We start from the raw sequence: 27868 nt of genomic DNA on the forward strand, positions 1-27868 counted from the left end.
TGTACTCTTAACGCCCTTTATCTATTTCACCCATCCCCACTCCTATCTCTGGCAGCCACTAGTTTATTCTCTGTATTTAAGGTTGTTTGTTTGTTTGTCTCTTTTCATTTGTTTGCTCATTTGTTTTCTTTTTTTTCATTTGTTTTGTTTCTTCAATTCCACATATGAGTGAAACCATATGGTATTTGTCTTTCTCTGTCTGACTTATTTTATTTAGCATTGTACCCTCTAGGTCTGTCCATGTTGTTGCAAAGGTCTCATTCTTTTTTATGGCTGAGTAATATTCCATTGAATATATTTACCACATCATCTTTATCCATTCATCTGTGGTTGGGTGATTGGGTTACTTCCATGTCTTAGCTATTGTAAATAATGCTTCAGTAAACATAGGGGTGTATATATCTTTCAGAATTAGTGTTTTCATTTTCTTTGGGTAAAACCGAGGAGTGGAATTATTGGATCATAGGGTAGTTCTATTTGTAATTTTTTGAGGTGCCTCCATACTTTTTCCCACGGTGGCTGCACCAGTTTGCATTCCCACCAGTGGTGTGTGCAAGGCTTTCTTTTTCTCCACATCCTCGCTAACACTTCCTATTTCTTTCTTTCTAAGATTTTATTTATTTATTTGAGAGAGAGAGAAAGAATGAGTGGGGCGGGGGTGTGCCTGGGGTGGCTCAGTTATTAGGCGTCTGCCTGCGGCTCAGGTCATGATCCCAGGGTTCTGGGATGGAGCCCCACATCGGGCTCCCAGCTCGGTGGGAAAGCCTGCTTCTCCCTCTCCCACTTCCCCTGTTTGTGTTCCCTCTCTTCACTGTGTCTCTCTGTCAAATAAATAAAATCTTAAAAAAAAAAAAGTGAGCAGTGGGGAGAGACAGAGGGAGAGGGAGAAGCAGACTCCCCTCTGAGTAGACAGCCTGATGTGGGGTTTGATCCCAGGACGCTGGGATCGTGACCCAAGCCAAAGGCAGATGCTTAACCAACTGAGCCACCCCGGTGCCCCAATACTTCCTATTTCTTGTCTTTTTGATTTTAGTCATTCTGACAGGTGACAGGTGGTGACATCTCACTGTGGTTTTGATTTTTATTTCCCTGATAAGAATAAGCACAATACTTTTAACACACCTAAGTAAATCAGTACAGTTGACCCTCGAACAACTGGGTACACTTCTATGCAGATTTTTTATAGTACAGTTCTGTAAATGTATTCTCTCTTCCTTATGACTTAATAACATTTTCTCTAGCTTATTTTATTGTAAGAATATGGCATATAATACATATAATATACAAAAATATGTGTTAATCGACTATGTTATCTACAAGTCTTCGCATCAATAGTAGCCTATTGTAAAGTTTTTGGGGAGTCAAAAGTATACACAGATTTTTGACTGCCCAGGGGGTTGGTGCCCCTGACCCCATGTTGTTCAAGGGTCAACTGGTATTTCTATAAAATAGCATCTACTGTCTAGTCGATTTTTAAGTTTTTCCAACTTTCTCCCTCAAGTTTTTTATAGTGTTTTTCCTCTTTGTTTTTTGTTCTTTTTTTGAAAGACTTTATTTGAGAGTGAGCACGAGCGGGGAGAGGGCCAGAGGGAGAGGGAGAAGGACACTCCCAGCTGAGCAAGGAGCCCGATGTGGAGCTCGATCCCAGGACCCTGAGATCATGATCTGAACTGAAGGCAGACGCTTAACTGACTGAACTACCCAAGGCGCCGCAGTGTTTTTCCTCTTTGAACCAGAGTCCAGTAAAGTTTGGTCCAGAACAACACCTTGCTTTTTTTTTTTTAATGACTTTTTGTTGTCGTTGTTGTTAATGATACTGATTTTGGATACTGATTCACTTCCTGGATTTGTCTTATGGTTCCCTTGTGGTGTCTTTGCACTTGTTCCTTTGTCTCCTGTATTTCCTGTAAGCTGGAGGTTGAGTTAGAGCTCACTTCGACTTGGGTGGGACATGGCAGGTGGCACAGGAAGCCAGGTGCCCACATTGGTACTAATGCCTTGGTTTGATCACTTGGTTGGGGTCGTGTCTACCAGATTTCTCTATTCACATTTATTGTTAAAAGATTCCTTTTTGCTCTGTTAACTTTGTTTCCTGGGATATCACTTAAGAGTTGTGGCCTTAAGCTGGCCTTTTCTGCCTGGAACAGTAGACAGGATGAAATGGGATTCCAAGGGGAAAATGCCTGGAACTTCGAAAGTATTCTGTCCAGCTTAATTACAGTTGTTGGTAGATGTGACCATCTGACACCCTGAGACATAAACTGCATATTGGGGAGATCATTAGATGGCGACTAGTTGATGGTTTGTCTGTCCGTTCTGTAACTACCTTCTCTTTCCCAGGCACCATTCTAAGCTCAAGAGAAAAAAAGGTGAGTAAGAGACAGTCCCTGTTCTTCAGGAGCTCGTAACTGGTCGGGGGCACAGATAGGTAAACAGATAGCTAGCGTGCGGTGCTATTAATGTCGTTGCCCAGTTTCTGAACCAGGAATTGGAACACATGGCCTGACAATATGTGTGTGTTTATTTTAGCGACAGCAAGACCGAATATTGAAAATTAGGACCGTCCTTGCAAAGCAGGGCCCTGTGGTTGCCATGGCCATCATGGGGATGTCTGCTGAATGCCGGAGGGGGCACAGAGGGGGCAGCAATCCGCTCTCCCCAGGGTCACGGAGGCAGTGAGTTTCACGTTACGTAGGCCCTGAAAGATAACGTGAATTTCCCAGTGAGGAAAGATAGAAGGGGCTTTAGCTACCAAAGCCATATATGTGTAAAGTCAGGGAGGTGTGGAAGAGGAAGTGTGGGTGTTTGTCCAAGTCGAGCGTAGCTGGAGTGTCAGAGGGGATGAGACGATGCAAGGGGCTCAGTGCCAGACTTCTGATCGTGGAAGGTGCGTCACCTGTGTCCTGAGGGCTGTGGTAGCCCTTTGTGCGGGAGACCCACTGTTTGTCCCTGAGGCTTGATGCCGGCTGGAGGCACCACCAGCCATGACTGAGCGGAGGGGCGGCCAAGGGGTCACGGTTGAGCGGGGCTCCCAACTTGGCGCACTCTCCATTAACCCTGGTGGCAGGGTGCAGGAGGGACAGTGTGAGGGAAGGCAGATTTCATTTTGGGACTTAGCGCATCTGATCCCTCTCTAGGCTGGGTCCTTGCTGCAGAGGACTTTTGGAAAAAGAGAACCAGATGGGCATAAGGGAATTAGTGTGGAGGCAGGCAGCGAGGGCTCCATGACACCATTTACCCAGGAAGTCGGAGCTCATGGCTGTGGCTTTAGGAATGCTGTCATCACTTGCTCTTGGCTTCTCCTGGTAGGCATAGGTTGTTGCCACGAGGAGCCGGCAGTCCACCTGTTAATTATGGGCTCTTCCCAGCCTGGTGGGCCTGCCTGACCACTGAATCCGGGAGGGGGGCTCCTGGCACCCTGCTTCGGTCGGGTCACTCCCTGTTGCCCCATAGTGCTTAAGGGGGCCTGTGAGTGTGGTTTGGTGGCAGCAGGGAAGGAGGCCACGGAGGAAGGACTTGGGTTGTGCTAGATGATCTCGGCTTCCCTGTGAGAAGGAGGAGGGGCATCCCTGGGGAGCCGGTGGCCCTTGGCGAGCGACTGAGGCAAGACTCCTTGGTCAGAGGCTTTGGTCTCTTTTCAACATCTCGTCTTTTCCCCACCAAGACTGTTCAGGAAGGGGTTTGACTGATTCCTGCAGGAGGTATGAATCATTACTGAGGTTTCTCAGAAGAAACAAAACAAAACAAAGCATTTAAGGTTTCTGGAGGAGGCTTGCACACAGTAAAGGGCATGGCCTTTTAGAGTCAGACAAAGCTCTTCTGCCACGGCTTCCCTGTGACCCCTCATGTAGAAAGTAGTAAGACTTACCTTCTAGGGTTGTGAGGATGAAACGGGCTGGCAGAGGTGAACACTAACACAGATGGCACCCAGAGGTTCTCGAAGCACGTTAGAACCCCTCCTGCGCCCTGTGCTCCCGCCAGCCCTGCAGAGTGGGACTGGTCACCGCTGTTCCCAAGTTCCTGGTGAGGAAATGCCGACTCCTGGCAACTACTGGAACCATCCTTGACCCCTCTGCTGATGGAGTAGAATGGGAACCTGAGATTCCTGATCACTCGTTCACTTCCAGCTACAGATAACCTGCCAAGGAGGGCTGCCTTGTAACAAGGGACACAGAGAGATCTGTGACACTGGGACCTTGGGCAGCTGTGTTTAGGGGGCAGGAGGAGTCTTGAGCTCAGGAGTACACCCGCAGCCCTCCTGCCTGCCGCAGAGAAGCCGTCTGCGTTCAGGACCGTGTTGTTTGCCCCTCCCTGGGTCACTAGCCCAGCGTGTTCTTGCCCTGCTCTCCCTCCCTTGGCCTCTGCCCCCCTGCCAGCTAACATCCTGGGCGTTTGGCAGCTTCTCACTATTGCTCCTAAGAGTAACCCGTGTCTCGGTTCTGGCTTGTTGGGAAGCCCCAGGTTGTGCTCTTCCCTGGAGGACTGAAGCAGGAGAAGTGACAGCGGCTGGCCAGAGGAGTGGCCTGCAGACTCCAGCTCCTGGTTCAGCTCACCACATCCCAGGACATGATGAAAAATAGCTCAAGAACTCGTATTTGGGTCAGTCTGACCAGTTTTCAGAGTTTTGTCCTGAGAACTAATTTTTCCAAGGTCTTTTTCTACTATGAAGAAACAAGGAACTTTCCACTGTTTGTTTCGTCATGCAGGAGAAAGACTGTTCACATAAAATCCTCTTCTATTTCCACCGGTGGAGACAGTGCTGGACATAGGTTTTGGGAACTGAACCACTAATGGTGTTTTTGTTGTTTTTTTTTTAAAGATTTATTTATCTATTTGAGAGAGAGAAAGAGAGCACGAGTGGGAGGGGCAGAGGGAGAGGGACGGAATCTCAAGCAGACTCCCCACTGAGCACAGAGCCCAACACGGGGCTTGATCTCATGACTCTGGGATCATGACCTGAGCTGAAATCAAGAGTTGGACGCTCAACCAACTGAGCCACGCAGTCACCCCACTAATGGCGCTTTTAACCTAATGAGCAGACTTGATTTTCCACTGGGGCACATAGGAAGCCACTCCTTAGGGACAGCAGGCACAAATCCCTGGAAAGCAGCTTTAGCCCCACCGTACCTCTTTTTTTTTTTTTTAAGATTTTATTTATTTATTTATTCGAGAGAGAGAATGAGAGCGAGAGAGAGCATGAGAGGGGGGAGGGTCAGAGGGAGAAGCAGACTCCCCGCTGAGCAGGGAGCCCGATGCGGGACTCGATCCCGGGACTCCAGGATCATGACCTGAGCCGAAGGCAGTCGCTTAACCAACTGAGCCACCCAGGCGCACCCCCCCCCCCCCGTATCTCTTGTCCTCCTCTTGTTCCCTCTCACTGGCCTGACTACCAGGCCCTGCCTTCAGAAGGGTTCCTTTATTGTTGAGTACCTGGCTCTGTGCCCTGTTGCTGGTGGCACAAAGGAGTAAGATGGGGTCTCTCCCCTCAAGAGCCCATTCTCGATAGCAAGAGAGAGACTTACAAACCAAGAGCCCCTCACAGACAGCCCTAGGCCAGTTCTCACTAAGAAACCTGTTTTTTGGTGCCTACAGAATGGTGATGTGCTGCTTTGTTTTTAATTGGATTTCCTTTAGGCTGCATAATCTTTTCTGTTGTCTTGCTCCATTTCATGTTCCTTGCCTGCCCCCAAATGCACCTTAGTTTGGGGCATTTGAATTAAATGTTGAACATACTCTGCAGTGTGTGCTGTTACAGAGGCAAGAACACAGATGCTAGGGAACAGGAAGGCAAGAAATGAATTCTGCTCTGGGCTGGGGCTTGGTCCTGTGTGTCAGGGAAGGCTCCTGACCAGGTGACTTTTGAACAGGGTCTTGAAGGTTAGGTAGGAGTTCACCAAAAGATGAAGATGAATGCAATCTATCCTAGGAAAAGAAGATAAAGACAAGAATATGCCGTCACGGGTGTAGGGACTCAGAGGGACGGTGTAAACAAGGAGTCATTAACTGTGAAGCTTAGAAGAGAAAATAAGCTTCATCTCTTACCCTGAGACTGTGCTTCCCAGATTGAGGCAGCGATCCATGGGCCCAAGCTCTCCTGTCACCAAGACAGAAGAAGGACCTGAACGTGACCCAGAACCCTTGCAGCCTGGAAATGCCCACCCCCACACTCAGAAGAGGGGAGCCACCCCCACCCGCATCCATTTGAAACTTAGCTGACTGACCTCTGCTGAGTGGGAGTGGGGGCAGCTCCCCTCTTCTGAGTGTAAATGCTCTGGGAGCCCTTCTCCATCCTAACTGGGCCTCACTCCTACTCTCCGTGCCCAACAGATGCTTCTGAACTTCACTCCAGATGTCAGTAGCTCTAAAAATTTCCCCAAAGTCCGATGTAAGATAAGAAGGCCTGGCTTGGGGAAGGTAGGGGAGGCAGGCAGCGTGCCAGGCAGGAAGTGGGAGAGTTAGGGAGGGCGGGCTGGGGCATAACCCACAGTACAAAGTCCCTGCCTGTTTGTCAAGTGAGTGTTCGGGCAGAGGACTTCCAGCGGGTGGGGTGGTGTTTTCAACTTGGTAGATGCTCTCGGTAGTTTCAGGCTGATGTCGGATACTCACAGTCTCATTAGGATGCGAAGACCCAATGGTTCGCTTTCCTAAGCCAGGGCCTGGAGCCTGAGCTGCTAGATGGAGATCCGACGGGATCTCAGGACCCCACAGGCTCTAAGGGCAGGAAGGGTACTCATCCATCTAGCATGTATTAATCAAGCACCCTCGACATGCCAGGCAGTATGCTGGGTTCTGGGCATATGTGGAAAGCCAGCCAGCCAGGCTCTGCCCTCGTGAAACTCCTATGAAAGAGAACAGGAAACATTTAAAAAGTGCATGTGTGTGCGTGCTGCCTTTGGAGAAAAGTAAATCAGGGTGAGGGGACAGGATGGGCTGCTCTTTTAAGAAAGGGGGATCGTGAAAGACCCGTGAGCGCAATTGATACTTGAAAGTGGCCTGGAGTGAAGGAAGGTGGCAGTCCATGTGCGGGTCTGGGAGAAGAACACTTCAGGAAGGGGAATGTCAAGGGCAGGGTTCTTGGTATAGAGACCTTTGAGTGCTCAGGGACCGGCCAGGAGCAAACACGGCTGAAGTGAAGTTACATGAAGGCAGATAAAGTCCAGGCTGCAGGTCCTTGAGGCCTTTCCGGGGTGGAGAGCCGAGGAGGGACAAGATCCTACTTAACACTGTTTTAGGGGCTCCACATCGGCTGCTGTGTGGAGAATGGACTGCAGTGCAGGCGGAAGCCCGGGGCAGGGTTGAGGCTGGCTGCCGTGGCTGTGGTGTGAGGCTTGGTGACAACCAGTGTGGAAGGGAGGGAGCAGCAGAGGACTCAGCGCCCATGGGCCCTGCTGAGGACAGGGAGCAGGGAAGTAGACAGACAGACAGACAGACAGATGGGCGTGGGCCCAACATCACGCTCTGATGCCTTGGCCAGTCATGGCCCTGTGGGAGCCTGCCTTTCTGCTCTGTGCACTGGGCTGGTGGTCTCTGCCTGCAGGCTCTGACGGGACCTGCCTCAGGACCCCACAGCATCCATGCAGGGGATTCTGCTCTGGCTTCTGAGAAATAGAGCCTGCGGCTGTCCTCTCCGATGGACGACTCTGGATGGCCCCAGTGTGCTTGCCTGCCTCCTCACCTGCCTGTCTCTGGAGTAGCTAAGGTGGCTGATCACACTTATTAAACTTTCACCCAGACCCCCTCGGGGCACTGCCTTACAGCAGGCGTGGGGCTCCAACAAAGGAGCTTTGCTTGGCTGCTGGGAAAGTAGGCCCTCACCTGGCTTGGCTTCTCCCACCTGTTTTGGAACACAGAGAGCATTTGGGCCAAGAGATTGAGCCTCCTCTATGAAACCTTCCCTGCGATCCCACAGTAGGACCCCCGCTCCACTCAGCAACCCAGGTGATACTTGGCAAACATCAGTCAAAGTGCCACTCGTCTCAGCCTGGGCTCCCTCTGGAAAATAAGAGCCTGAGACACAGGCTTACATGCAGCTCATTTGTTTTGGTGACCGGAGAGAGTAAACAGGAGGAAGGAAATGCTACAAGGCTGCATCCTCAAGTTGGTCCCTGCCACGGGCAAGTAGGGCTTGATCTGGCCGGGCATCCCTTGCTCCCTGTTGGCCAAGGGTTGATCCGTAGCATGGTAAGGCCCTCTCACTTCTGGGTCATGAATGCATGAATGCTTGGTGGTTTCCCACAGGCCTCCCAGGCTGGAATCGGAGAGGATCCAAGGCAGGCAGCGAGGCTCTTTAGGCTGTTACACTGTGTGGGCTGGTTGCTGCTGCAGTGGGCTGGAGTTCAGGGGGTGCTGCTAAGATAAGAAATGTGAGGTGGGATAAAAGAGATGTCTAATACAAATTTCCTTGCTTCAGACAGTCTTCAGTGGCTTCCCATTGCCGTAAAAATAAAATCTGCACTCGACGTTGGCCTGTAAGATCCTGCATGTTCTGGTTTCAGCTGCCACTGACCGCATCTCCTTCCATGTGCCTTCTTCACTGCCATCTGGCCACACTGCCCTTTCTGTATCTCCAACACGGCGAGCTTTGTCTTTCTGGACACTGTGGCACTGTTCCCTCTGCCTGAACACTGTCCCCATGCCTGGCTTCTCATCATCAGGCCTCAGCTTGAGTGTCACCTTCTGGGACCACCCCAGGAGGCCCCTATCCCAGGGAGTCTCTCCCCATTATCCTTATTTTCTGCAGAGTGCTCATTATCCTTCTCTGCAAGGGTCCCGTTTGCATTCTTCTTGTCTGTCTTCTTTTGCTGGGATGTGAGCTCTGTTTTTGTTTTATTCCCTGCAGTCTCCCCAGCTCTTGAACAAAGGCTGGCCCATGGCGGAAACGTAATACATAGTAGACGAAGAAATCAATGACCCATACACACAGCCTGGTAGAGTTTTCTTTGGGCATTTTATATCTTCTACCTCGCATTAAAGCTCCTTTCTTATATTTAAAACACTAGCCAAAAATTGTACTAGCGCAGTAAATATTGTTAAATGGATGCTTTTTTTTTTTAAAGACTTTATTTATTTATTTGATAGAGAGCACAAGCAGGGGGAGAGGCAGGCAGAGAGAGAAGGAGAAGCAGGCTGCCTGCCAAGCAGGGAGTCCGATGCGGGGCTCCATCCCAGGACCCCGAGATCATGACCTGAGCTGAAGGCAGCTGCTTAACTGACTGAGCCACCCAGGCGCCCCTAAATGGATGCATTTATCCAAGCACCTTCTCTGTGTTAGGCACCGTACACACTGAATCTATCATTTGGCCCTTACTGTACCTTTTTTTTTTTTTTAAACAGATGGGAAACTGAATTAAGTTGTAGCTCAGAGACACTATGCTGGAAATTGATGGAACTGGTTTACAATCTCAGGCCTATTGGACCCCAGAGCACTGACACTGCTCTTTTCATTCCCTTCCTCTAATGTGGGAGAGTAGGATGAGAATATTACTAGTCATGGGAAGGACCTACTTTCCAGAAATACCTCCTCCATTGCTGCCCAAATTTCACCAATTGGTTGACCTAGATACCTTAATCTGGAGCTATTTTGTTGGTTTTTAATTTAGTTTTTATTTTTATCAGAGTTACACATGTGTATGGTTTAAAGAGTCATTAGGTTCAACAAGGCTTGTTACAAAAAGGTCTCCTGATACCCTCACCTCCAGCCTGCAGGGGTAATCACTTCCAGCTCTTTTTCAGCTGATGGGATTTTTCTGTTTCTTTTGCTTATATCGCAACCCATCCCCCTTCCCCCCCAGTTATAGGCATAGTTGTTGACTTCTGACTTTGGAAGGTGATGGTTAACTAACTCTCAGTGCTCCCCCCAGCCCCCATCATACACGTACACACTTTGCATCCTCCCAGTAGAGTTGTGTGGCAATAGTGATTAGATCAGGATTACATTCCTTTCAGCCCTCTTCCCAGAATGTATTCTGAATTTGCTCACTTCTCCCTTCCTCCACTGTTACCACCCTGGTCCAACCACTGTCTTTTACCTGGGTTATGGCCATTGCCTCCTAACTTGTCTCCCTGTTTCTGTCTTTGACCTCTTTTGATCTCTTCTCAGTACAGCAACCAGGGAGAGCCTGTTAACAATTAAGCCTGATTGGCTCAAAACTCCCGTGGCTTCCCACTTTGACTCAGAATGAAGTCCAGAGTTCTTACTGTGATCTAGAAGGCACTGTGTGACCTGGGCCCCTTGATACTTCTCTGTCATTCCTTATTACGCTTTCCCTTTGTACTCTGCTCCAAACACCCCAATATTCTTGCTTGCTTTGTCTCTGCCTCAGGGCCTTTGCACTTGCTCTTCTCTATTCCTGGAATGCTTGTCTCCCAGACATTTGCATAGTTAGCTAACTTTCTCCACATCTTTATTATTTATTTTTTTTTTAAGAGAATTTCTTGGGGCTCCTGGGTGGTTCAGTCATTAAGCGTCTGCCTTCGGCTCAGGTCATGATCCCAGGGTCCTGGGATCGAGCCCCGCATCGGGCTTCCTGCTCCGCGGGAAGCCTGCTTCTCCCTCTCCCACTGCCCCCTGCTTGTGTTCCCTCTCTTGCTGTGTCTCTCTCTGTCAAATAAACAAATAAAATCTTAAAAATAAATAAATAAATAAATAAATAAATAAATAAAAGAGAATTTCTTTTATTTTTTAGTAATCTCTATACCGAGCATGGGGCTTGATCTCACCACCCCGAGATCGAGAGTTGCACATTCTTCTGACAGAGCCAGCCAGGCGCCCCTGTATATTTATTTTTTTAAAAGATTTTATTTTTAAGTAATTTCTACACACAGCCTGGGGCTTGAATCTACAACCCCGAGATCAAGACTCACACGCTCCACCAATCTACAGTTTTTCCTGGAAGTAGTAATCATTTTTGTCTTGCTTAGGTGTCTTATGTATTTACCATTAATTCATCTCCCCAGTTAGAGAAGATCCCAATTGTTAGAGCTTTCCTCCCCATCTGTCCAACATATTGTATACCTTGCCTCTCAATATATGGCCTTCTCTAAGCCCTGTCTTATTTTATTTTATTTTATTTTATTTTATTTATTTATTTGCGAGCAAGAGAGAGAGCACGAGAGAGACCATGAGTGGCGGGGAGGGGCAGAGGGAGAGGAAGAAAGAGAAGTAGGCTCTCCACTGAGTGGGGAGCCTGACACAGCCTGATCCCAGGATCGGGAGATCATGACCTGAGCCGAAGTCTGATGCTTAACTGACTGAGCCACCCAGGCACCTCTCAGTTCTGTCTTCTTGAAGAAATTTCTCTCAGAGCTTTCTTGATTTCTATTTTAGTTTGTGTGTGTGTGTGTGTGTGTGTGTGTGTAGTTAGAGTAATAATCTACAAGAATTCAGCCTTTTGAAATTTATTGAGACTTATTTGAGGCCCAGCATATGTCTGGTTTACCTTGGTGAATAGTCTGGGTCCACTTGAAAAAAAAAGTGCTGTTCTGCAATGTTGGGTGTAGTGTTCTTAGAAATGTCAATTTGATCAGTAGTGTTGTTTAGATATTCTTTATCCACACTGATTTTTTTTTTTTTTTGTCTACTTATTGTATCAATTACTGAGAAAGAGGTGGTAAAATCTCCAACTACGATTGTGGATTTGTTTCTCCTTTTAGTTATGTCAGTTTTAACTAAATGAAATTTAAAACTCTGTAATTAAGTGGATACATATTTAGTATCATTATGTCTTTCTGATAATTGCCTCTTATCATTATGAAATGTCTCTTTATCTCTTGTAATTCTTTGTTTAGAAGCCTACTTTCATATTCCTATAACTGTCATACTTTCTTATGCTTACTCTTTACATGTACTTTATGTATTTCATTTTTTTTTAAATTAATGGTTTATCTTTTTTTTAAATTTTATTTATTTATTTGACAGAGAGATACACAGCGAGAGAGGGAACACAAGCAGGGGGAGTGGGAGAGGGAGAAGCAGGCTTCCCGCGGAGCAGGGAGCCCCGATGCGGGGCTTGATCCCAGGACCCTGGGACCATGACCTGAGCCGAAGGCAGACACTTAACGACTGAGCCACCCAGGCGCCCCTGTATTTCATTTTTTTTTTTTTATGGGCTACCTATTTGTGTCTTTATATTTAAGGTGCATCTCAGGTAGATAGCATATAGTCTTGCCTTTTTTCCAGTCTGACAAGCTATGGCTTTTACTTGGAATGTTTGGTCCATTTATATTTAATGTAATTATTGATCTGTTTGAGTTTAAATCTACCATTTGCTCCTTGTTTTCTATTTGCCTCTTCCGTTTTTTATTCCTTTGTTCCTTTCCTACTTTCTTTTGGTTTCATTGAAAAATTTTTTTAAGAATACCACTTTATTTCCTCTATTGACCTGCTTATTTCTCTTACCAGGTGAAGGGCTAACTATGCATCCTTAACTTATAAAGTCTCTTTAGAGTTAGTTTTGTATCACTTCATGTGTTACAACTGACACTTAACACTTCTCATTTCTCACTTTACATCTGAAACCTCATAAGTGTAGTCACCTTACAACAGTATAATTTTATTTAACTGCCCTCCTTTTTTGGTGCGCTATTATTGTCATAGTTTTTATTTCTAATACATTATAAATCCCACCTTACAATCATTATTTATAGTTTTCCAGTCAGTTGTCTTTTTTTTTTTTTAAAGATTTTATTTATTTGAGAGAGAGAGAGAGAGAAAAACAGCATGAGAAGGGAAAGGGTCAGAGGGAGAAGCAGGCTCTCTGCTGAGCCGGGAGCCTGATGTAGGACTCAGTCCCAGGACTCCAGGATCATGACCTGAGCCGAAGGCAGTCACTTAACCAACTGAGCCACCCAGGCGCCCTCCAGTCAGTTGTCTTATATGGCAATTAACAAGAAACAAAAATCATATTTTAGATATACCTACCTATTTACCATTTCTGGTGCTTCTCATTCCTTGTGTACATCAGCGTTTCCATTTAGTATCATTCCTCTTCAGCCTGGAGAACATCTTTTAGCATTTCTTGTTGTGCAGGTCTTCCAGGGAGATTCTACTTTCATTTGTCTGAAATTATCTTTATTTCACTCTCATTTTTGAGAGAGATTTTTTCCTGGTTAGGGACTTTGGTGTTGAAAGGTTTTTCTTTCAGTACTTTTTTTTTCTTTCCTTTTCTTTTCTTTTCTTTTCTTTTCTCTTCTTTTCTTTTCTTTTCAGCATTGTCTTTTGACATCCATTATTTCTGGTGAGAAGTCACTTGTCATTTGTTACTGTTACCCTGTATATGTCTTTTTCTCTGACTCCTTTAAAATTTTTCTCTTTTACCGTTGTTTTCATCAGTTTGGCTATAGTCTCCCATGGTATATTTTGTATTTCTTCTGCTTGGGTTTTGCTGAGTTATTTGGATCATTAAATTGATATTTACATTAAATTTGCAATTTTTGGTCATTAGTTCTGCCACATTCTCACCATTTTCTCCTTCTGGGACTGTAATTATGTCAATATGGAACTGTATGATGTTGTCCTGCATGTAACTGTACCTCTCTTGCTTTTCAATATTTTTTTTTCTCTTTGTTCTTCAGAGGGAATACCTTCTACTGATTTTTCTTCAGGTTCAGATTTGTGTGTGTGTGTGCCATCTCCGTTTTGCAGCTCAGCTCATAGAACGTCACTTGTACTTTTAAGTTCTAGAGTTTTGACTTTTTTTGTGTGTTTTAAAAAAATAATTTCCATTTCTGTGCTGAAATTCCTTATTTGCCTACTCATTGTGATCATATTTTCCTTTAATTCTCTGATCATACTTAAAATAACTGCTTTAATATTTTTGCCTACTAAAATCCAGTATTTGGATCATTTTGGCATCATTTTCTATTGGCTTTTTTTCTTTGTGGATCAAATTTTCTTAGGGTTTTTTGTTTTTTTGGTTTTCTGCATGTTTAGGAATTTTTGATTGTATACTGGAAATAGTGGTTGATACCTTATTGAGACTCTGGATTCTGTTCTCTTCTTTTGAAGAGCATTCATTCATTTCCTTTTTTTTTTAAGATTTTATTTATTTATTTGAGAGAGAGAGAGAGAACAAACAGTGGGGAGAGGCAGAGGGTGAGAGAGAAAGAAGCAGACTTCCTACTGAGCAGGAAGCCTGATGCGGGGCTCCATCCCAGGACCTGGAGATCATGACCTGAGCCGAAGGCAGATGCTTAACGGACTGAGCCACCCAGGCACCCCCATTGATTCATGTCCTAATAGTCAATTCAGTTTGCTGGCCGATCACCTTGAACCTGTGTAGGCTTGCTTTTATGTTTTGTTAGGGCAGATAGGTGGAAGTCCAAGGATGTTTCTCTATCCTCTCTGACTTGACAGAAGTCAGCCACCAAACCTGAGACTCGTGTTGCAGCTTGGTTTTAGGCTTTGTTAGGGCAGGTTTTTGGAGGCCTTTGTCTAGTCCCACCCTATGCATGGAGCATCCCCCTAGCACTGCTCAGCCTCTATCTCTGGTCTTTTCTCAACCCTGTAGGAGTCACTGTCTGGTAAAATTCTGGTAGTCCCACCCTATGCATGGAGCCCCCAGGGAAGGAGTCTCCAAAGACTCCCACAGCATACCCAGACGTTAGGCTTTCCCACCCCTGCATCGCTCCTCATTCCAGTCCCATCAGCTGCTCCAGACTCTGATATGTGCCTCCCGGCCGTGTGGGACCACCGTGCTTTGCTTGGATTCTAGTCTGGCAGTCAGGAAGCCATCCCCGGGTAGAGAGAGTTGTGGTGATCAGGAGGCGCATCTTACAAGTTTTGCGTCTTTCAGGATTATTTCTTGTGCTGCTTGTTGTTTACATCTTGAAAACAGCAACCTCCCTTATTTTTCTCAGCCTTGTTTGTGGAGGGAGGGCTCATCTGCCAGAATTACTCTATCAGAGCTGGAAGCTGCTCCTGGAGCCCCGTGACCTGCTGCAGATGGGTTGATGTCCAGGCTCGCTGCTCAGCTGTTGCCTTGGGATCTCCCTCGACCACCATCTTGAGGTTCCCTTTGCCTCTCTTTTGAGTGGACTTCTCTGTTTTCGGGATCCCACATCTTATTTTTGGTTGATTGCTTTAGTTAGAGGAACCGCCAGTAGCTTCCTGAGAAAGGGTGACAGGAAGATAAATTTTTTGAGGCCTGTATATCTGAAAATGTTTATTAAACCATCACACTTGACTGATGGTTAATTGGGTAGAAAATTCTAGGTTGGAAATAATTTTCTATCCTATTATGTTAGGCATTTTTTTCATTGACTATCTAATGCCATGTGGATTTTGTAAAACTATAATGTTAAAACCTGTTTTTTCTTTTTCTTTTCCTCCCTGGAAGCTTTTAGGACCTTTTTTCTTCCCCATTGTTGTGGAATTCCCATGTGGTGTGTTTTGTGGGGATCTGTTTTGCTCCATTGTGTGGCTACTTAGTGGGCTCTTTCAACGCAGAGGGAGTGTTCTTGAAGTTTTTCTTTGATTTCCACCCCTGGATTTTACTGTTATTTTTCTTCTGAAATGCTTGCTATCCCCATATTGGACCTCCTAGGCTGGCTCTACAATTTTTTTTCCCCTCTCTATTCCATCTCTTTGTATTTCTTTATTTTGGAGGGATTTCTTCAACCCTTAGGTTGCATTTTTCATTGATGTTATATTTTTAATTATCAAAAGCTCTTTTTTTTAAATTTTTTTTATTGTTTTGTTAATCACCATATATTACATCATTAGTTTTTGGTGCAGTGTTCCATGATTCATTGTTTGTTCATAACACCCAGTGCTCCATGCAGAACGTGCCCTCCTCAATACCCATCACCAGGCTAACCTATCCCCCTACCCCCCTCCCCTCTAGAACCCTCAGTTTGTTTTTCAGAGTCCATCATCTCTCATGGTTCGTCTCCCCCTCTGACATACTCCCCTTTTCTTCCTCTCCTGTTATCTTCTTCTTTTTCTTTTTTCTTAAAATATGTTGCGTTATTTGTTTCAGAAGTACAGAACTGTGATTCAACAGTCTTGCACAATTCACAGCGCTCACCGTAGCACATACCCTCCCCAATGACTATCACCCAGCCACCCCATCCCTCCCACCCCCAACCACTCCAGTAACACTCAGTTTCTTTCCTGAGATTAAGAATTCCTCAAAAAGCTCTTTTTTTTTTTTTTTTAAGATTTTATTTTTAAGTAATCTCTACACCCAGTATGGGACTTGAACCCACAACCCTAAGATCAAGAGTTGCGCCCCTCTATTTTCTTTTCTTGAATACTCCCTCAACTTTTTTTTTTTTTTAAGAAATAATATTCTGTTATTGTTTTACAGATCTTTTCCTATCTCTGAAAATACTGATGTTTGTTTTTGGTAAACAAAAATTTGCCTCTGCATAGTTTTTGTTTCATTCAAGTCACTTTTTTTCTATGTTCATTTGGCCTCTGTCTTATGTGCCCTCCTCTGGGGTATGGAGATGAGTTTCTTGGTTATCTGGATTCCAGGTTTGTGTATTGCCAGAGTTCATGCCTTTTGCTTCACCCCATGCATGAACTAGCAGACACCCAGTTTCCTTGGAGCCTTTTATGGTTAAGGAGTAAATAGGAGGTCTCAGGACTGGAGGGTTCCATTTGGCATGTCCCAGAGTTTGTTAACTCTTAGACTTCTGTCGGTGGGGCCTAGGGAAGAGGTGGTCACCTCCACAGCCCTGCCCTCAGGAACTGTCTGAGGCCTCTGGGGTTTTTCCCTATCCTGAACAGACCAGGGGGTCTCCCACACCTTGTGAAGTAGATAAAAGAGGCGCCCAGTGTGCTTGTGCCAGTGAAGGAGGATGGATGGACCCACAGCTTGGTGGAGATCGAAGGCTCATGTTCATCTTCAGAGAGCCCCAAGAACCTGTGATTTGTGGAGCAGAGAAGACAAACCCTGAGCCCCTAAGAGCCCTGGCATCTGCCCACTCTGATGGCCCCCGACAGCCCATCTCTCCCAGGCCCAGAGCTGGTGACCTCCACCCAGCCTGGGCACAGTGAAGGTCCAGGTCTTCTCCGGGTGCAGCCCCTCCCCCTGCCCTATCTGGCATCTGTCACGGCAGACTGCTGCTTCTACAGAAACCAGGGGAGCTCCTGCTACACATGGGCATCTCTCTTCCATGTCCAGTGTCCAGAAGGGCTTGGCAGTGGGCACCAATGGGTGTTTGCTAAGTGAAGACATGGCAAGGAAAAACCCCAGGTTTCTTGCCTTTGGCCAAGCTGGGCCAGCTGGTGGTAAAGGCCCTACGGGAGGACCCTATCCACTGCCTCCCCCGGGCCCTCACTGCCACAACCCAGGCCCCCTCATCACCAGGTTGTGAGCATCCTCCCAGGCATCACTGAGGCAGGAGTAGAGAACCCGAATGCTGGAGGAACCTTCCACACAGCTGGGTATAGCGGTGCATTTACAGGCCCAGAGAGGGGAAGGCACAGGACATGTACACACAGCCAGCATCATAGCACACCTGGAACTGTGAGCTGCTGGAGCTCTTCTGGTTCACTGTTCCCAGCAGTGAGCCCAGTGTGTAGGGGAGAGAGGGCACAAGGAGGACCCTGGGTCAAGTGTACGTCCTGCTGCAGTGCAGAATGTCCCCTTGCCACCTTTCCCTGGGGACTCTAGCGAGCAGAGATGAGGGCTCCCCACCTTCCCTCTGCATCCTCCTGTCCCCCTCAAAGTTGGGTCACTGAGTTTTTTCCTAAGGGTGCAGAAGTACTTCTCTCTCTGTCCACCTTCTAGCCCCTCTTGCGTGATTCCTGCCAAGGTGCAGGCTGGTGGCCTGCGCAGTGGAACCAGCACTTTGGCCGTGGGTCTGTGGGATTGCCCTGCCTATCCCCTGTGCTTGGTCACACCACCAGGTTCACGGGAGGCCCCCTGTTTCTTTAGCTGCAGATCTGGGACACGGCTGGCCAGGAGCGATTCCGCACCATCACCCAGAGCTACTACCGCAGTGCCAACGGGGCCATCCTCGCGTACGACATCACGAAGAGGAGCTCCTTTCTGTCAGTGCCTCACTGGATCGAGGACGTGAGGAAGTACGCAGGCTCTAACATCGTGCAGCTGCTGATCGGTGAGCTGGGGGGGATGGGGCAGGCCCAGCAGGGTTCCTTAGGGCCCCGGTCTGTCTCTCTGTCTGTCCTAGTCTCTCTCCTTTTTAAACAGAAGGCAAGTGGAGCACAGAGCGAGGCTGAACTTGGCCAGGCAGGAAGGGAGCCAGAACTTGAACTGTGATCTTCCAAATATGATCCCGCCAATCACTTACACATTATATTCAAAATTGGAATTAGAGGGAGGAAGAAAGGGAGCTTAACATTCGCTTTGTAGTTACCGTGTATCCCCACAGTGGTAACACTGGTTAAACCTTCACTGGTGTCGTTGGATTTAGTTCCCATAACCCTGGCTACTCCTTGTTTGTCAGGGGCTGGAGCTCAGGCTCAGAAAAGTAATTTATCCCAGTCCACACAGCCTGTGAGCATATAAATAGGAAACTTGAGCCCTGCCGATTGTCATTCGGTGACTTGCTGTCACACCACACTGCAGAGCAGGGCTTCTCAACCATCTGTGTGCTTCCCCATCACTCTGAAGTTTGTGAAAGCACAGATGCCAGGCACCATGTCTGATTCAGGAGGGCTGGGTGGGGCCCGTGAATGTGCATTTCTCACAGGTTCCCAGGAGGCACCATGTTTGTGGCCCAGAGACCCCACTTTGAGAACCATTGTTGCTCTTACCTCCATTTTCCCTTTTCCTCCTAAATCAACTTCCCAGACCTGGGCCTAAGACGCTTTGGACCATTTGTGTGGTCCCTGGAGTCCTCATTCCAGCCCTCAGGCTGATTCTTCCAGGACGAGATTGTACAGATGGGGCCTGGACATAGCTCCAGCTGGGGAAAGGGTGGTGCTTGGTTCTACCCAGCCTGCCTGGCCCAGGATGGGGAAGTGCTTAGCGAAGTTGGACTCCCCAGGCAGGAGTGGAGTTCGCCTTACCCGGCCTTACACTTCCCTTTTATCCAGGACATTTAGAGTAAAACATTCTGCCATAGAGCATTTTATACAAATACAAAAAATAGAATAGTGCAGTGAACCCTGGATCTTCATGCCCCAGCTTCAGCTCTGAGCCACTCCTGGCCAGTTTCTCTAGCCTCATCTCTTCCCCTCCCTTGTCTTGCTTTGGGGCGAATCCCAGCACCGTAACTATTTCATCTGTAAATATTCCAGCATGAATCTATAAAAGATACAGACACTTAAAAAGTACCTAACGAGACCATTTTCGCATCTGAAAATTCTTAATATAATCAAGTAGCTGATCAGCGTTCAGATTTATCATTGCTCCTAAATATCACACATACTTTTTTTTTCAGTTTGTTGAAAGCAGGATCCAAATAAGCTCCCCACGTTGCAATTGGTTACTGCATCATTTAAGACTACCAAAGACAGTTTAGATCTTTCTAGACGGTTATCTTTTTTTCTGTCCTGCCTATTATAATCACACTACAAAAGTCAACCATTTAGAGACTTAGAAGAATTCTTCTAGAAATTAGGTCAAGGAGCCGTTGACCAGATTTTTTGGGAACATAATGAAACGTCTGACACCTTGTAGAAGAAGCCAGAAGTGTGCTCTCAGGTCAGCTGGTAGTCTGTGCTCTTCTGCGCAGAAGAGCAAAATAATCGAAAACCATGATCTCACAGTGAATAAGAGAATTCTAGAGGAAAATAGGAGAGAATAAATAATAAGCATAACAAGATGTTAGCAAAGAATAGACCTCGCCACGCTAGTTCTCCCTGTTCACGCCACCGCGGGCCAGCTGTTTTCCTGCCCATCCAGCCCCCCTATGCCGAAGGTGGCATCAGAGATGGGGGAGCGAGACTCAGGGGTGAAGTGACTTACCGAGGGTCACACAGCAAGTGAAAGGGAGCTGAAGTTGCTTGCAGCTCTAAAGTACTCTTGGCCAAACTCTACTGCTCCCACTTGTTGGGAAGAAGCAATAAAATAAACGAGCCTCTGGCATAGAGAATAAAGAGAAAAAAAAAAAAAAGCAGGGACGAAAGGTTAGAATAAGCACTTTAAAATTTTAAAAGGTCTTTTTATTTTTTTTTCCTTAAAAAGAGAGCTAGCCATGCCAAATGGTGTTCGTTGGTGGCGGGCAGGGCATCTCTCAGCTTGGCCCTGCCAGGTAGGCCAGGGCTTGCCTGGCGCCTGCGGGCCTCACCAAGCCGCACCCGGCCTTTCCCTGCAGGGAACAAGTCGGACCTGGGCGAGCTCCGCGAGGTCCCCCTGGCCGAGGCACAGAGCCTGGCGGAGCGCTACGATATCCTGTGCGCCATCGAGACGTCTGCCAAGGACTCGAGCAACGTGGAGGAGGCCTTCGTGAGGGTGGCCACGGAGCTGGTGGTCAGGCACGGCGGCCCTCTGCTCAGTGAGAAGGGCACTGACCACATCCAGCTGGATAGCAAGGACATCGGAGAGAGCTGGGGTTGTGGCTGCTGACCGGGGTGCAGGGCAGGCAGGCAGGGGCCGCCCCACCTCCTCTCTCTCTCTCTCTCTGGCCTTTCGGGCCCACCCCTCCAGAGCTGGCCATCCATGGTGCCAGCGATTCTAGAGCAGCTGGATAAAGTCCTGGAATTATCCATTCCGTGGCCTGGGTACTTGATGGGAAAGCTGCCTTCGAGGAAGGAAGAAGCGGGGTACCTTCTGAGGGAGACCTGGTGTCATACAGGGTGTAGAGTGTGGGGCCCATCCTGCCAGCCGGTGGCTGTCCCCTCTGCGTCGTTCACGGTCCAGGACTGGCCCGGGCCTGCCCGGGTGGACCACAGTGGGAGAGGGGCCGGGATGTGCCTCCCCTGCGCCGCAAGTACTGGTTCTGACCATTTCACACCTTGCGTCTTGCTGTGGCTGTGGCGGCAGGTTGCTGCTCTCCAGGGATGTGGCTGGTGCCTTGGGTTCTTCCGGGTCATTCCAGGGCCTCTGTGCATAGCCCCAGAGAGTGAGAGCAACTAGCCCGACAGACTCGGTTCCTGAGCACAGCCCCGGGGAAGCCCTAACTCCTTCCTGGCGAGGAGCCTTCTTCCTTTCTTCACTGCCAGCTCTAAGCTCGCAGATAGCTTGGGGCTTGGCTTGCTGCCTTAGCAAGACCTCTCAAGTTTTCTGGTTTCCCGTGTAGCTTCTTGTTTTCATCAGCACAGGTATGGGGTCATGGCCCACAGCCAAGCAGGGACTGTCTGCTGGCCTGGGGCCCAAAGTTTTGCCACTCAGGTTGCAAAACCAGCTGATTCTTCAGCATCTACTCTCAGAATTTGGGGGGCTTGGGGGAATGAGATAGGAATGTGGACATTTAAGGGAAAAGTAAAAGCTGGTGTCCCTGAGGCTAAGGTCCTGAAAGGGACCCTCAGGACACCTGGTCTGACCTGTGCAGAAGCCCCTCCTGCCACCTTCAGAGCAGCAGCTCCCCCACTGCTTCCAGTCTAGCTTATGGTTTCCCGAAAGAAGAAGGCAAGGCCCCAGCAGTCCTGGGTCTGGCCGTTTCATCCTCCTGGGCCCACCTGCCCTTAACGGCCTCGGCATGTGCTGCGTGCTGAGGTTAGAAGGCAGGTGGGGGCTGGCATCACCGGGGCTCTTGGAAGCACACCGTCCTCTGGGGGTAGTTCAGGGGATCACAGGGATGGAGCTGGGGGAGGCCGGTGATCTTCCTGTACCACCCAGGCCCTCCGTGTCAGCCCAGTCTAGCTCCTTAGGCCCCCCTCCGTGTGGGGCCCCAGGAAATACACTGCTGTCAGAGCCATGGGCAAGGCCACACCATGAAGGTGGAGCCCAGAGAGCGCCCCTGGCCCAGCCCTGGCCCCAGCGGTGGGCCACAGGCCTCCAGCTGACTTCCCTTGCCTTGCACTTCCCACCCTTTGGCCTGCGTCACACCCTCACCCAGGCAGGCCCGTCTGCAGAGCCAGAAGCCAGACCTTCTGCAGCAGCCAGACCCACAGCAGGGGTCTGTGGGTCTGGACTTTATCCAGCTGCTCTAGAATCTCTGGCGTCTGGTGAAGCAGGGTCGGACACGGAGGGCTTCCCTGGCTGAGACCGAGACAGGCAGGGCTGGGGACTCCGTTTTGGGCAGGGAGTCAGCCCTGGGACAGCTGAGCCTGGTTCTGGAGAGGAAGGATGTTGACCTGGTTGGACCAGGAGCTACTGAGCAGGGGCCTGCACTGAGGGGAAGCAGCCCACTGGTGGCCGGGTGGGGTGGGACCTGGGAGCAAGAAGGCCACTTGGCTTCCTTCCTCACTGGCCTTGCCGGTGGGATGGGGTGAGTGGGGCCTGGGGCCCAGCTGCTGGCAGGGAGAACTGGTGTCTGCCGGGCCCCTCCACTGCAGTGCCTGGGCTCTACCTGCAAAGTAGAACGTGCCTATGACTGAGGCACATTCGGGCCAAGGGCAAAGGTCCTCCAGCCCCATGACCTCTGCTGGGGGCTGATGTTTAGGCAGAGCTGGGCATTCAACCTGGGCCCAAGCTGGAAGAGAAACCTCATGAAGCCTGACCTTGCAGAGATCTGCTGCTTTGGGGGGCGATGGCAGGGATGCAGGGGGTCTTGGAGCACAGGCCTGGGCCTAACCGCCCCCCCGCCCCCCGTGATTGACTTGCAGCCTCAGTTCCCACTGAGCCCTACCCATTGTTACCTGTTGTCCTTCTCTGCCTTAGGGCTGGGATGGCTAGGGAATGCGGGAGGCCATTCCATTCCATCTCCTTCACAGGGACGCCCTGGGCTGCCATGAGGATCCAGGGCAGGCACAGCAACAGGCAGCTGGCTGGTGACAGGGGTTTGGACTCCGAACCATCCCCCTCCTCCTCCAGACCCCGGGGTTGGAGGCCTGAAACCTTGCAGAGGCTTGGCAGAGAAGAGAAGGGAGCAGCCAGCCCAGCCAGGACCAGGGAGGTTTCTGCCCACTGGCAGCCTTTGGCTCGCCCAGCAACCACGAAAACACTTCCCTTTCCTGTCTTTCTCAGTTCCAAGGTGTCCAGAACACTGGGCTGAGTGGTCTCCTGCCACCCCATCCTCCAGGCACCACGGCAGCCAGGGATTTTAGCTTAGAAATCCAGGGGTTGTCTTAGGCTCCTCACTCTCTCTTTCCACCCTACCACAGTGCTGGGATCCCACCTCCACGCTGCCCCCCCACCCCTCTGCTCTGGACAGGCCCCAGCCTCCCCTGGACGCCTCCTGGGCCTCCTTAGCCCCTGGGCTTCTAGCCTGTGCAGACTGAGGCCCCCTCCCGCTGCAGTCAGCGTGGCAGTGGCAAAAGGTCACACTGATGCTGCCCCCTCACCTTCCAGGGTGCCTGGGGTCCTCGGGGTACGGTCCATGCTCAGTCTGGATGTCCAAGGCCTCCACAGCTCTGCCCTGGCTTCTCCCCAGCACCTTGTCCCCCAGGAGCACCCTCTGTCCAGGCTGCCCCCTTCCCACCCTCCCCCGCACTCACCCAGCCTTTATTCCTGTCGTTTAGAGTCCCACAGATGACCCACCTGGACACCCCTGAGAACTGGCCCCATCCCAAGCTAGCCCCTTGCTCCTAGTACCCCCTGGCAAGAATGAGTTCTTTGTCCCCCTCTTCCTCAGCGGGAGCCATTTCCTACAAGGCTCAAACAGACCCATTTCCCAGCTTCGGCCCCAAATACAAATGCTAGTGCTCAGGGCCTGACGCTGGTGTGGGGTTGACCGCATGCCAGCTGGGCTGCCTGTCTGTAGGGCCGGGTCGGGCGGGGCCCTCACTGTCTCCTGAGTCTCTGTCTTCTGTCACTTGGGGACCCAGACTCGGGTTAAGAGAAAATGGGGAAGTGCTGAGACAGAACACGACCCACCTCTGTTTTCTCCCGCAGCAGGCCCAGGGCTTCTGGGGCCAGAGAGCTTAATCTCTTCCTCTGTTTATAAATTACCCAAGAGCAGGAACAGGTGGGGTCAGGGGCCAGGGTGTGGGAGAGGAGGCGGGGGACAGGGCCAGGAAGTGTCCTGGCAGCAAGCAGGCCCGGGGAGAGCACTGTCTGTGGCCTGAGTGGGGCCGGTATGACACGGGCTAAAGAACCAGAAGGCTGGTGTTTTAGCAGCGGGGCAGGCAAGGGACACGGATTGTGATTCCCAAGCCGGAGAGGTGGGTTCCTGTCCTGGAAGCGGGGTTCAAGGACATCAGGCTGCAGCAGGCATGGAGCTAGAGGAAGCTCCTAATTCATATTGAATTCAGTTACTCTTTCCTAGGAGGGCTGCCAGGGGTGGGGCCTCAGGGACCCGCTGCACCCTGCTGGCCTGGACCGTTTGGCTGTGGGGAGGGCCTCAGCCAAGTCCAGTGATGCCATTTGCATTTGGGGATTTTTCACATTACCTATTTATGATACATAAATCTTTATAGCAAATCTATTTTTTGAAACATGGAAAAGTTGCCTTTATGGAAACAGCAGAGCCAGAGTGTACACATTCCTAAACCATTAAACAGATTTCTGCAAAGAGACAATGGTGCCCAAGACTGGTTCTCTCACCTTTGAGCCCAGGGCTGGCCCAGGTGGCCATGTCTCCACAGGCGGTTCCACCTGCCCAGCTGGCTTCCCCGACTAGTCTCGAGGCCCAGAGTGGGTGGGCGGGCCTACACACTGCCCACTGCCCTTCTGTTGCCAGGAGCCCTGTTAAGACTTCTCTGCCCCAGACCAATGTGGGATCTGAGAAGCAGTCAGTGCCTAAGGGGCAGGAAGGAACTTGGATTGGGTCCTCACTCTGCCAGGGATATACCCGTGTGACCTTGGACAAGTTACTGCACTTCTCTGGGCCTTAGCTTCCTTCAGTTGGGTTTGAGTTGAGGCAGGTTGAGTATGATTCACTGATGACCAGGGGCACCCGGCCTGGGATCTCTCATCTATAACCCTGTGGGAAGGTGTTACTATCCTTGTTCTTTGCAGATGAGCCAATAGGCTCAGGGGTTGGGAGTTCCTTGCTCCAGCCTTGAAGCCATAACAAGTTAGAGCTTTTATTCCAAGTCAGGAGAGCCCCCACGAGGGCCAGACTGGTCCTGCTCACTGCTGTATTCCCAGGGCAGAGAACGGTTTTAGGCACATAATAGGCAGTAGTGCCTGATTGGGCCCCTGGCACCAGGAAGTGCACGAATCCGTAGCCCACCCAGGTACTCTGGGGTCTGTTCCTGGTCATTCTCAGAAGGGGGCCTCTGCTGACATGGGGGCCAGATGAGGATTGCACGGCACAGCTGCTTACCATGGCCGGATCATGCTGTACTCTGTCTGCCACGCCCTGCTCTGACACGAACTGACATCGTGGAGGTCAGACCAACCTCCATCCAAATCCCAGGTCTGCTATGACTAGTTGCGTGACCTTGGGCCCTCGGTCCTGGTTTTCCACCAGCCTCGGTTTCCTTGGATAGGGGACACTAATTCCTGTCCTGCCTCCGTCTCGGCAAGCCACTGCAAGATCCCAGCTGGGAGAGGCTTTGTACACTGCAGGGCTGGAGCAGGGGCTCCTGTTTCTGGCTCTGTCCCAGAGGTTAGAATCCTGGTAATTCCACTGACTGAATGATGAAGGCCTGGAGCCTGGGCCTTCCAGAGGGGCCACGCTCCAGGCCCTTCCAATCACCTTTTCCAGGGAGAAGAAATGCCTGCGGTTTGAATTTCCTGCTGTCCTTGAATGCAGGGCAGCCCCCCAAGCCTGCATGTGCCCCTTGGAAGAAAAACCCCTAAGTGGGTGGTCTGAGCCGGGCCCGCACACGCCCCCACAGAGGCTGTGATGAGGGTCCTCTCTTGCCTCTGCCCACACCGTGGCACTGCCAGAGACCCTGGGACGAAGTCCTGGGCTTTAAAACAGGGAAACTGAGGCCAGGGGCCTAGGTCCCAGAGCTGAGCCTGGCCCTGCCCCTCCCCTAGGGGCTCCCAAAGCTGCAACCCCGCCTCCCCCCTGCTCCCTGCACACATTCACCCAGGGGCTCGGCTGAGGAGGGACCGCGCCAGCCCTTCCTTCAGGGAAGCCAGGATGCAGGGTGGCCCCACCCCAGTCACATCTCCTCTCCTCACCCTCTTGTCACCTTTCCCCTGCGGCCACTCCCCACTCCCCACGCCAGCCAGCCTCCAACTGCTCCTGCCTCCTGTCTCCACATCCGGCTCCACACCGGCTAACCGGCTTCCTAAAGCAGGTCACACGCTGACCGGGTCACCCCCTTGCTTGGCTCTGCCCGGCTCCCTGCTGCCCTCAGGCTCCCTCAAGGGGCCCGTCAGCGCCGTCCACGGCCTGGCCACGCTCTCCCCTGACACTCGCCACCCCCAGCCACACGGGGCTCTGCGTTCCCTGACCCGCTGCTCCCCTGACAGGCAGACCCCCAGACCCACCCGAAGAGCCCAGCTCCCCGCTGTGTCCTGGGCTTCTCCAAGCAGGGCCTCCTGTTGACATACAGTCCGAGTTGGGGCCCGGCCCCAAAGGACAACCACCGGGTCCTGATGCTGACCCCCAGACGCTCCCAGGAGCCCTCCAGAGTGTGTAGAGCCCCCCCCCCCCCCCCACAGCCCCAGAGACTGCTGTGTCCCGTCTCTGCTGTCGGCTCAGGCTTGGCCCCGACCGGTGCTTCCTGGGCATCCCTGTGTGCTCTGACCCAGGCCACTCGGGGCTTTGGTGAGGACAGCGCTGCCCGCCCACCTCAGCTCTCAGCTCTGAGAGGGAGCCTGGGACGGGTCCCATCCCTCCCACACCTGGGCTGTGTGCTTCGGGCCTCTGTCCCCAGTGGTGACTCTGCACCTGGCATCCCGAGGCGACCGTCGCCTCAGTATGGTTCCCAGGGACCACGCTGCAGACATAGAGGTTCCCAGTTCAAAGCTGCTTACTCATCAGCACGTGTCAACAGCACCTACGAAGGAGCTGCAGGGTCTGTGTGCAAAGCTGAGGGGACATCAGGAGACACGGACCTGGCAAAGGAGGCCAGGAGAGAGGGCAGTCATGGGGCTGGCGAGTTAGCTCCTGAAAGCTGGTAAGTGGGGCCGGCATGCTCCAGCCTTCTGCTCACAGCCCAGCGTCATCCGGGAGCTGGTTAGAAATGCAGGATCTCAGTGTCCACCCCAGAGCTCCTGATTCAAAATCTGGATTGGAGTAAGATCCCCAAAGGATCTGGGTGCATGTTACAGTTTGAGGAACACTGGTCTACACAGCCTGCCCACTCCACGCAGGTGGCCCCTGGGCAGGCCTTCATGTCTCAGAAGTTTTTAGGTTCTTCCTAAAAAAGAAGGCCTGAAGGTTCTTGCCCATTTACCCCTGAAGTGTGTTTTCCATCCTCCGCAGAGGCACCCACTCGATCTGTGGACATCAAGGGCAAAGGGCTGGTGGCTGGTTCCTTGGCAAGGCTCTGACTCTGACAGAGTCAGAACCCGGGGGGTCACCTGGGCCCACCTAACACCCAACATTCATCCAGCAAACTCCAACCCCATCTGGTAACATTTGAGCTTATCGTGTGTGACAGGGATTCTTGATCTTTTCTGGATCTCTGACCACTGTAAGCTGTAGACCCTTTAGTCAGAAAAAAATCTATATTCACATCTGCACCCAAATGTGGCCCATTGTCCCGGGGGGGGGGGGTGAGTAGACAGTTAGGGGAAGGCTGCCCACCTTCCGAATCTGGAATCTTGAAACTTCTATTGGAATACTGTTTACAGCCTCTTAAGATGGCAGAGTCTGAAATTTATTGAAAGGTTTCTATGTAGTTTAAGGCCTCGCCTCAAATGCACATCCAGTGAACAGCAGAGAGAAGATTTGAGCCCTGGATGTTGAGCTCCACGGTTGTTCCTTAACCCCCTGAAATCCTGGGAGGGACCTTTGGATTTAGTGGGATGGACTGTGGCTGGACTGACAGCCTGCTATGTAC

At 50.4% G+C, this 27868-nt stretch overlaps 1 protein-coding gene across 1 annotated transcript in view; it reads left to right on the plus strand.

Annotated features, from left to right (window-relative positions):
- The window catches only part of RAB43 (RAB43, member RAS oncogene family), a 36714-nt gene extending 12236 nt beyond the window's left edge, over nucleotides 1–24478 (plus strand). The window contains exons 2-3 of the mRNA XM_028101559.2: nucleotides 17886–18069; nucleotides 20233–24478. Coding sequence (XP_027957360.1) covers nucleotides 17886–18069; nucleotides 20233–20483 — 435 coding nt within the window. The 3' untranslated portion in view covers nucleotides 20484–24478. The remainder of the gene's footprint in view (nucleotides 1–17885; nucleotides 18070–20232) is intronic.
- Nucleotides 24479–27868: the final 3390 nt, after the last annotated feature.

This window comes from Eumetopias jubatus, unplaced genomic scaffold (genome assembly GCF_037043125.1).
Source record: "Eumetopias jubatus isolate StellerSeaLion01/CBP00866 unplaced genomic scaffold, mEumJub1_p1.0 scaffold_1, whole genome shotgun sequence".
NCBI classification, from domain to species: Eukaryota; Metazoa; Chordata; class Mammalia; order Carnivora; family Otariidae; genus Eumetopias; species Eumetopias jubatus.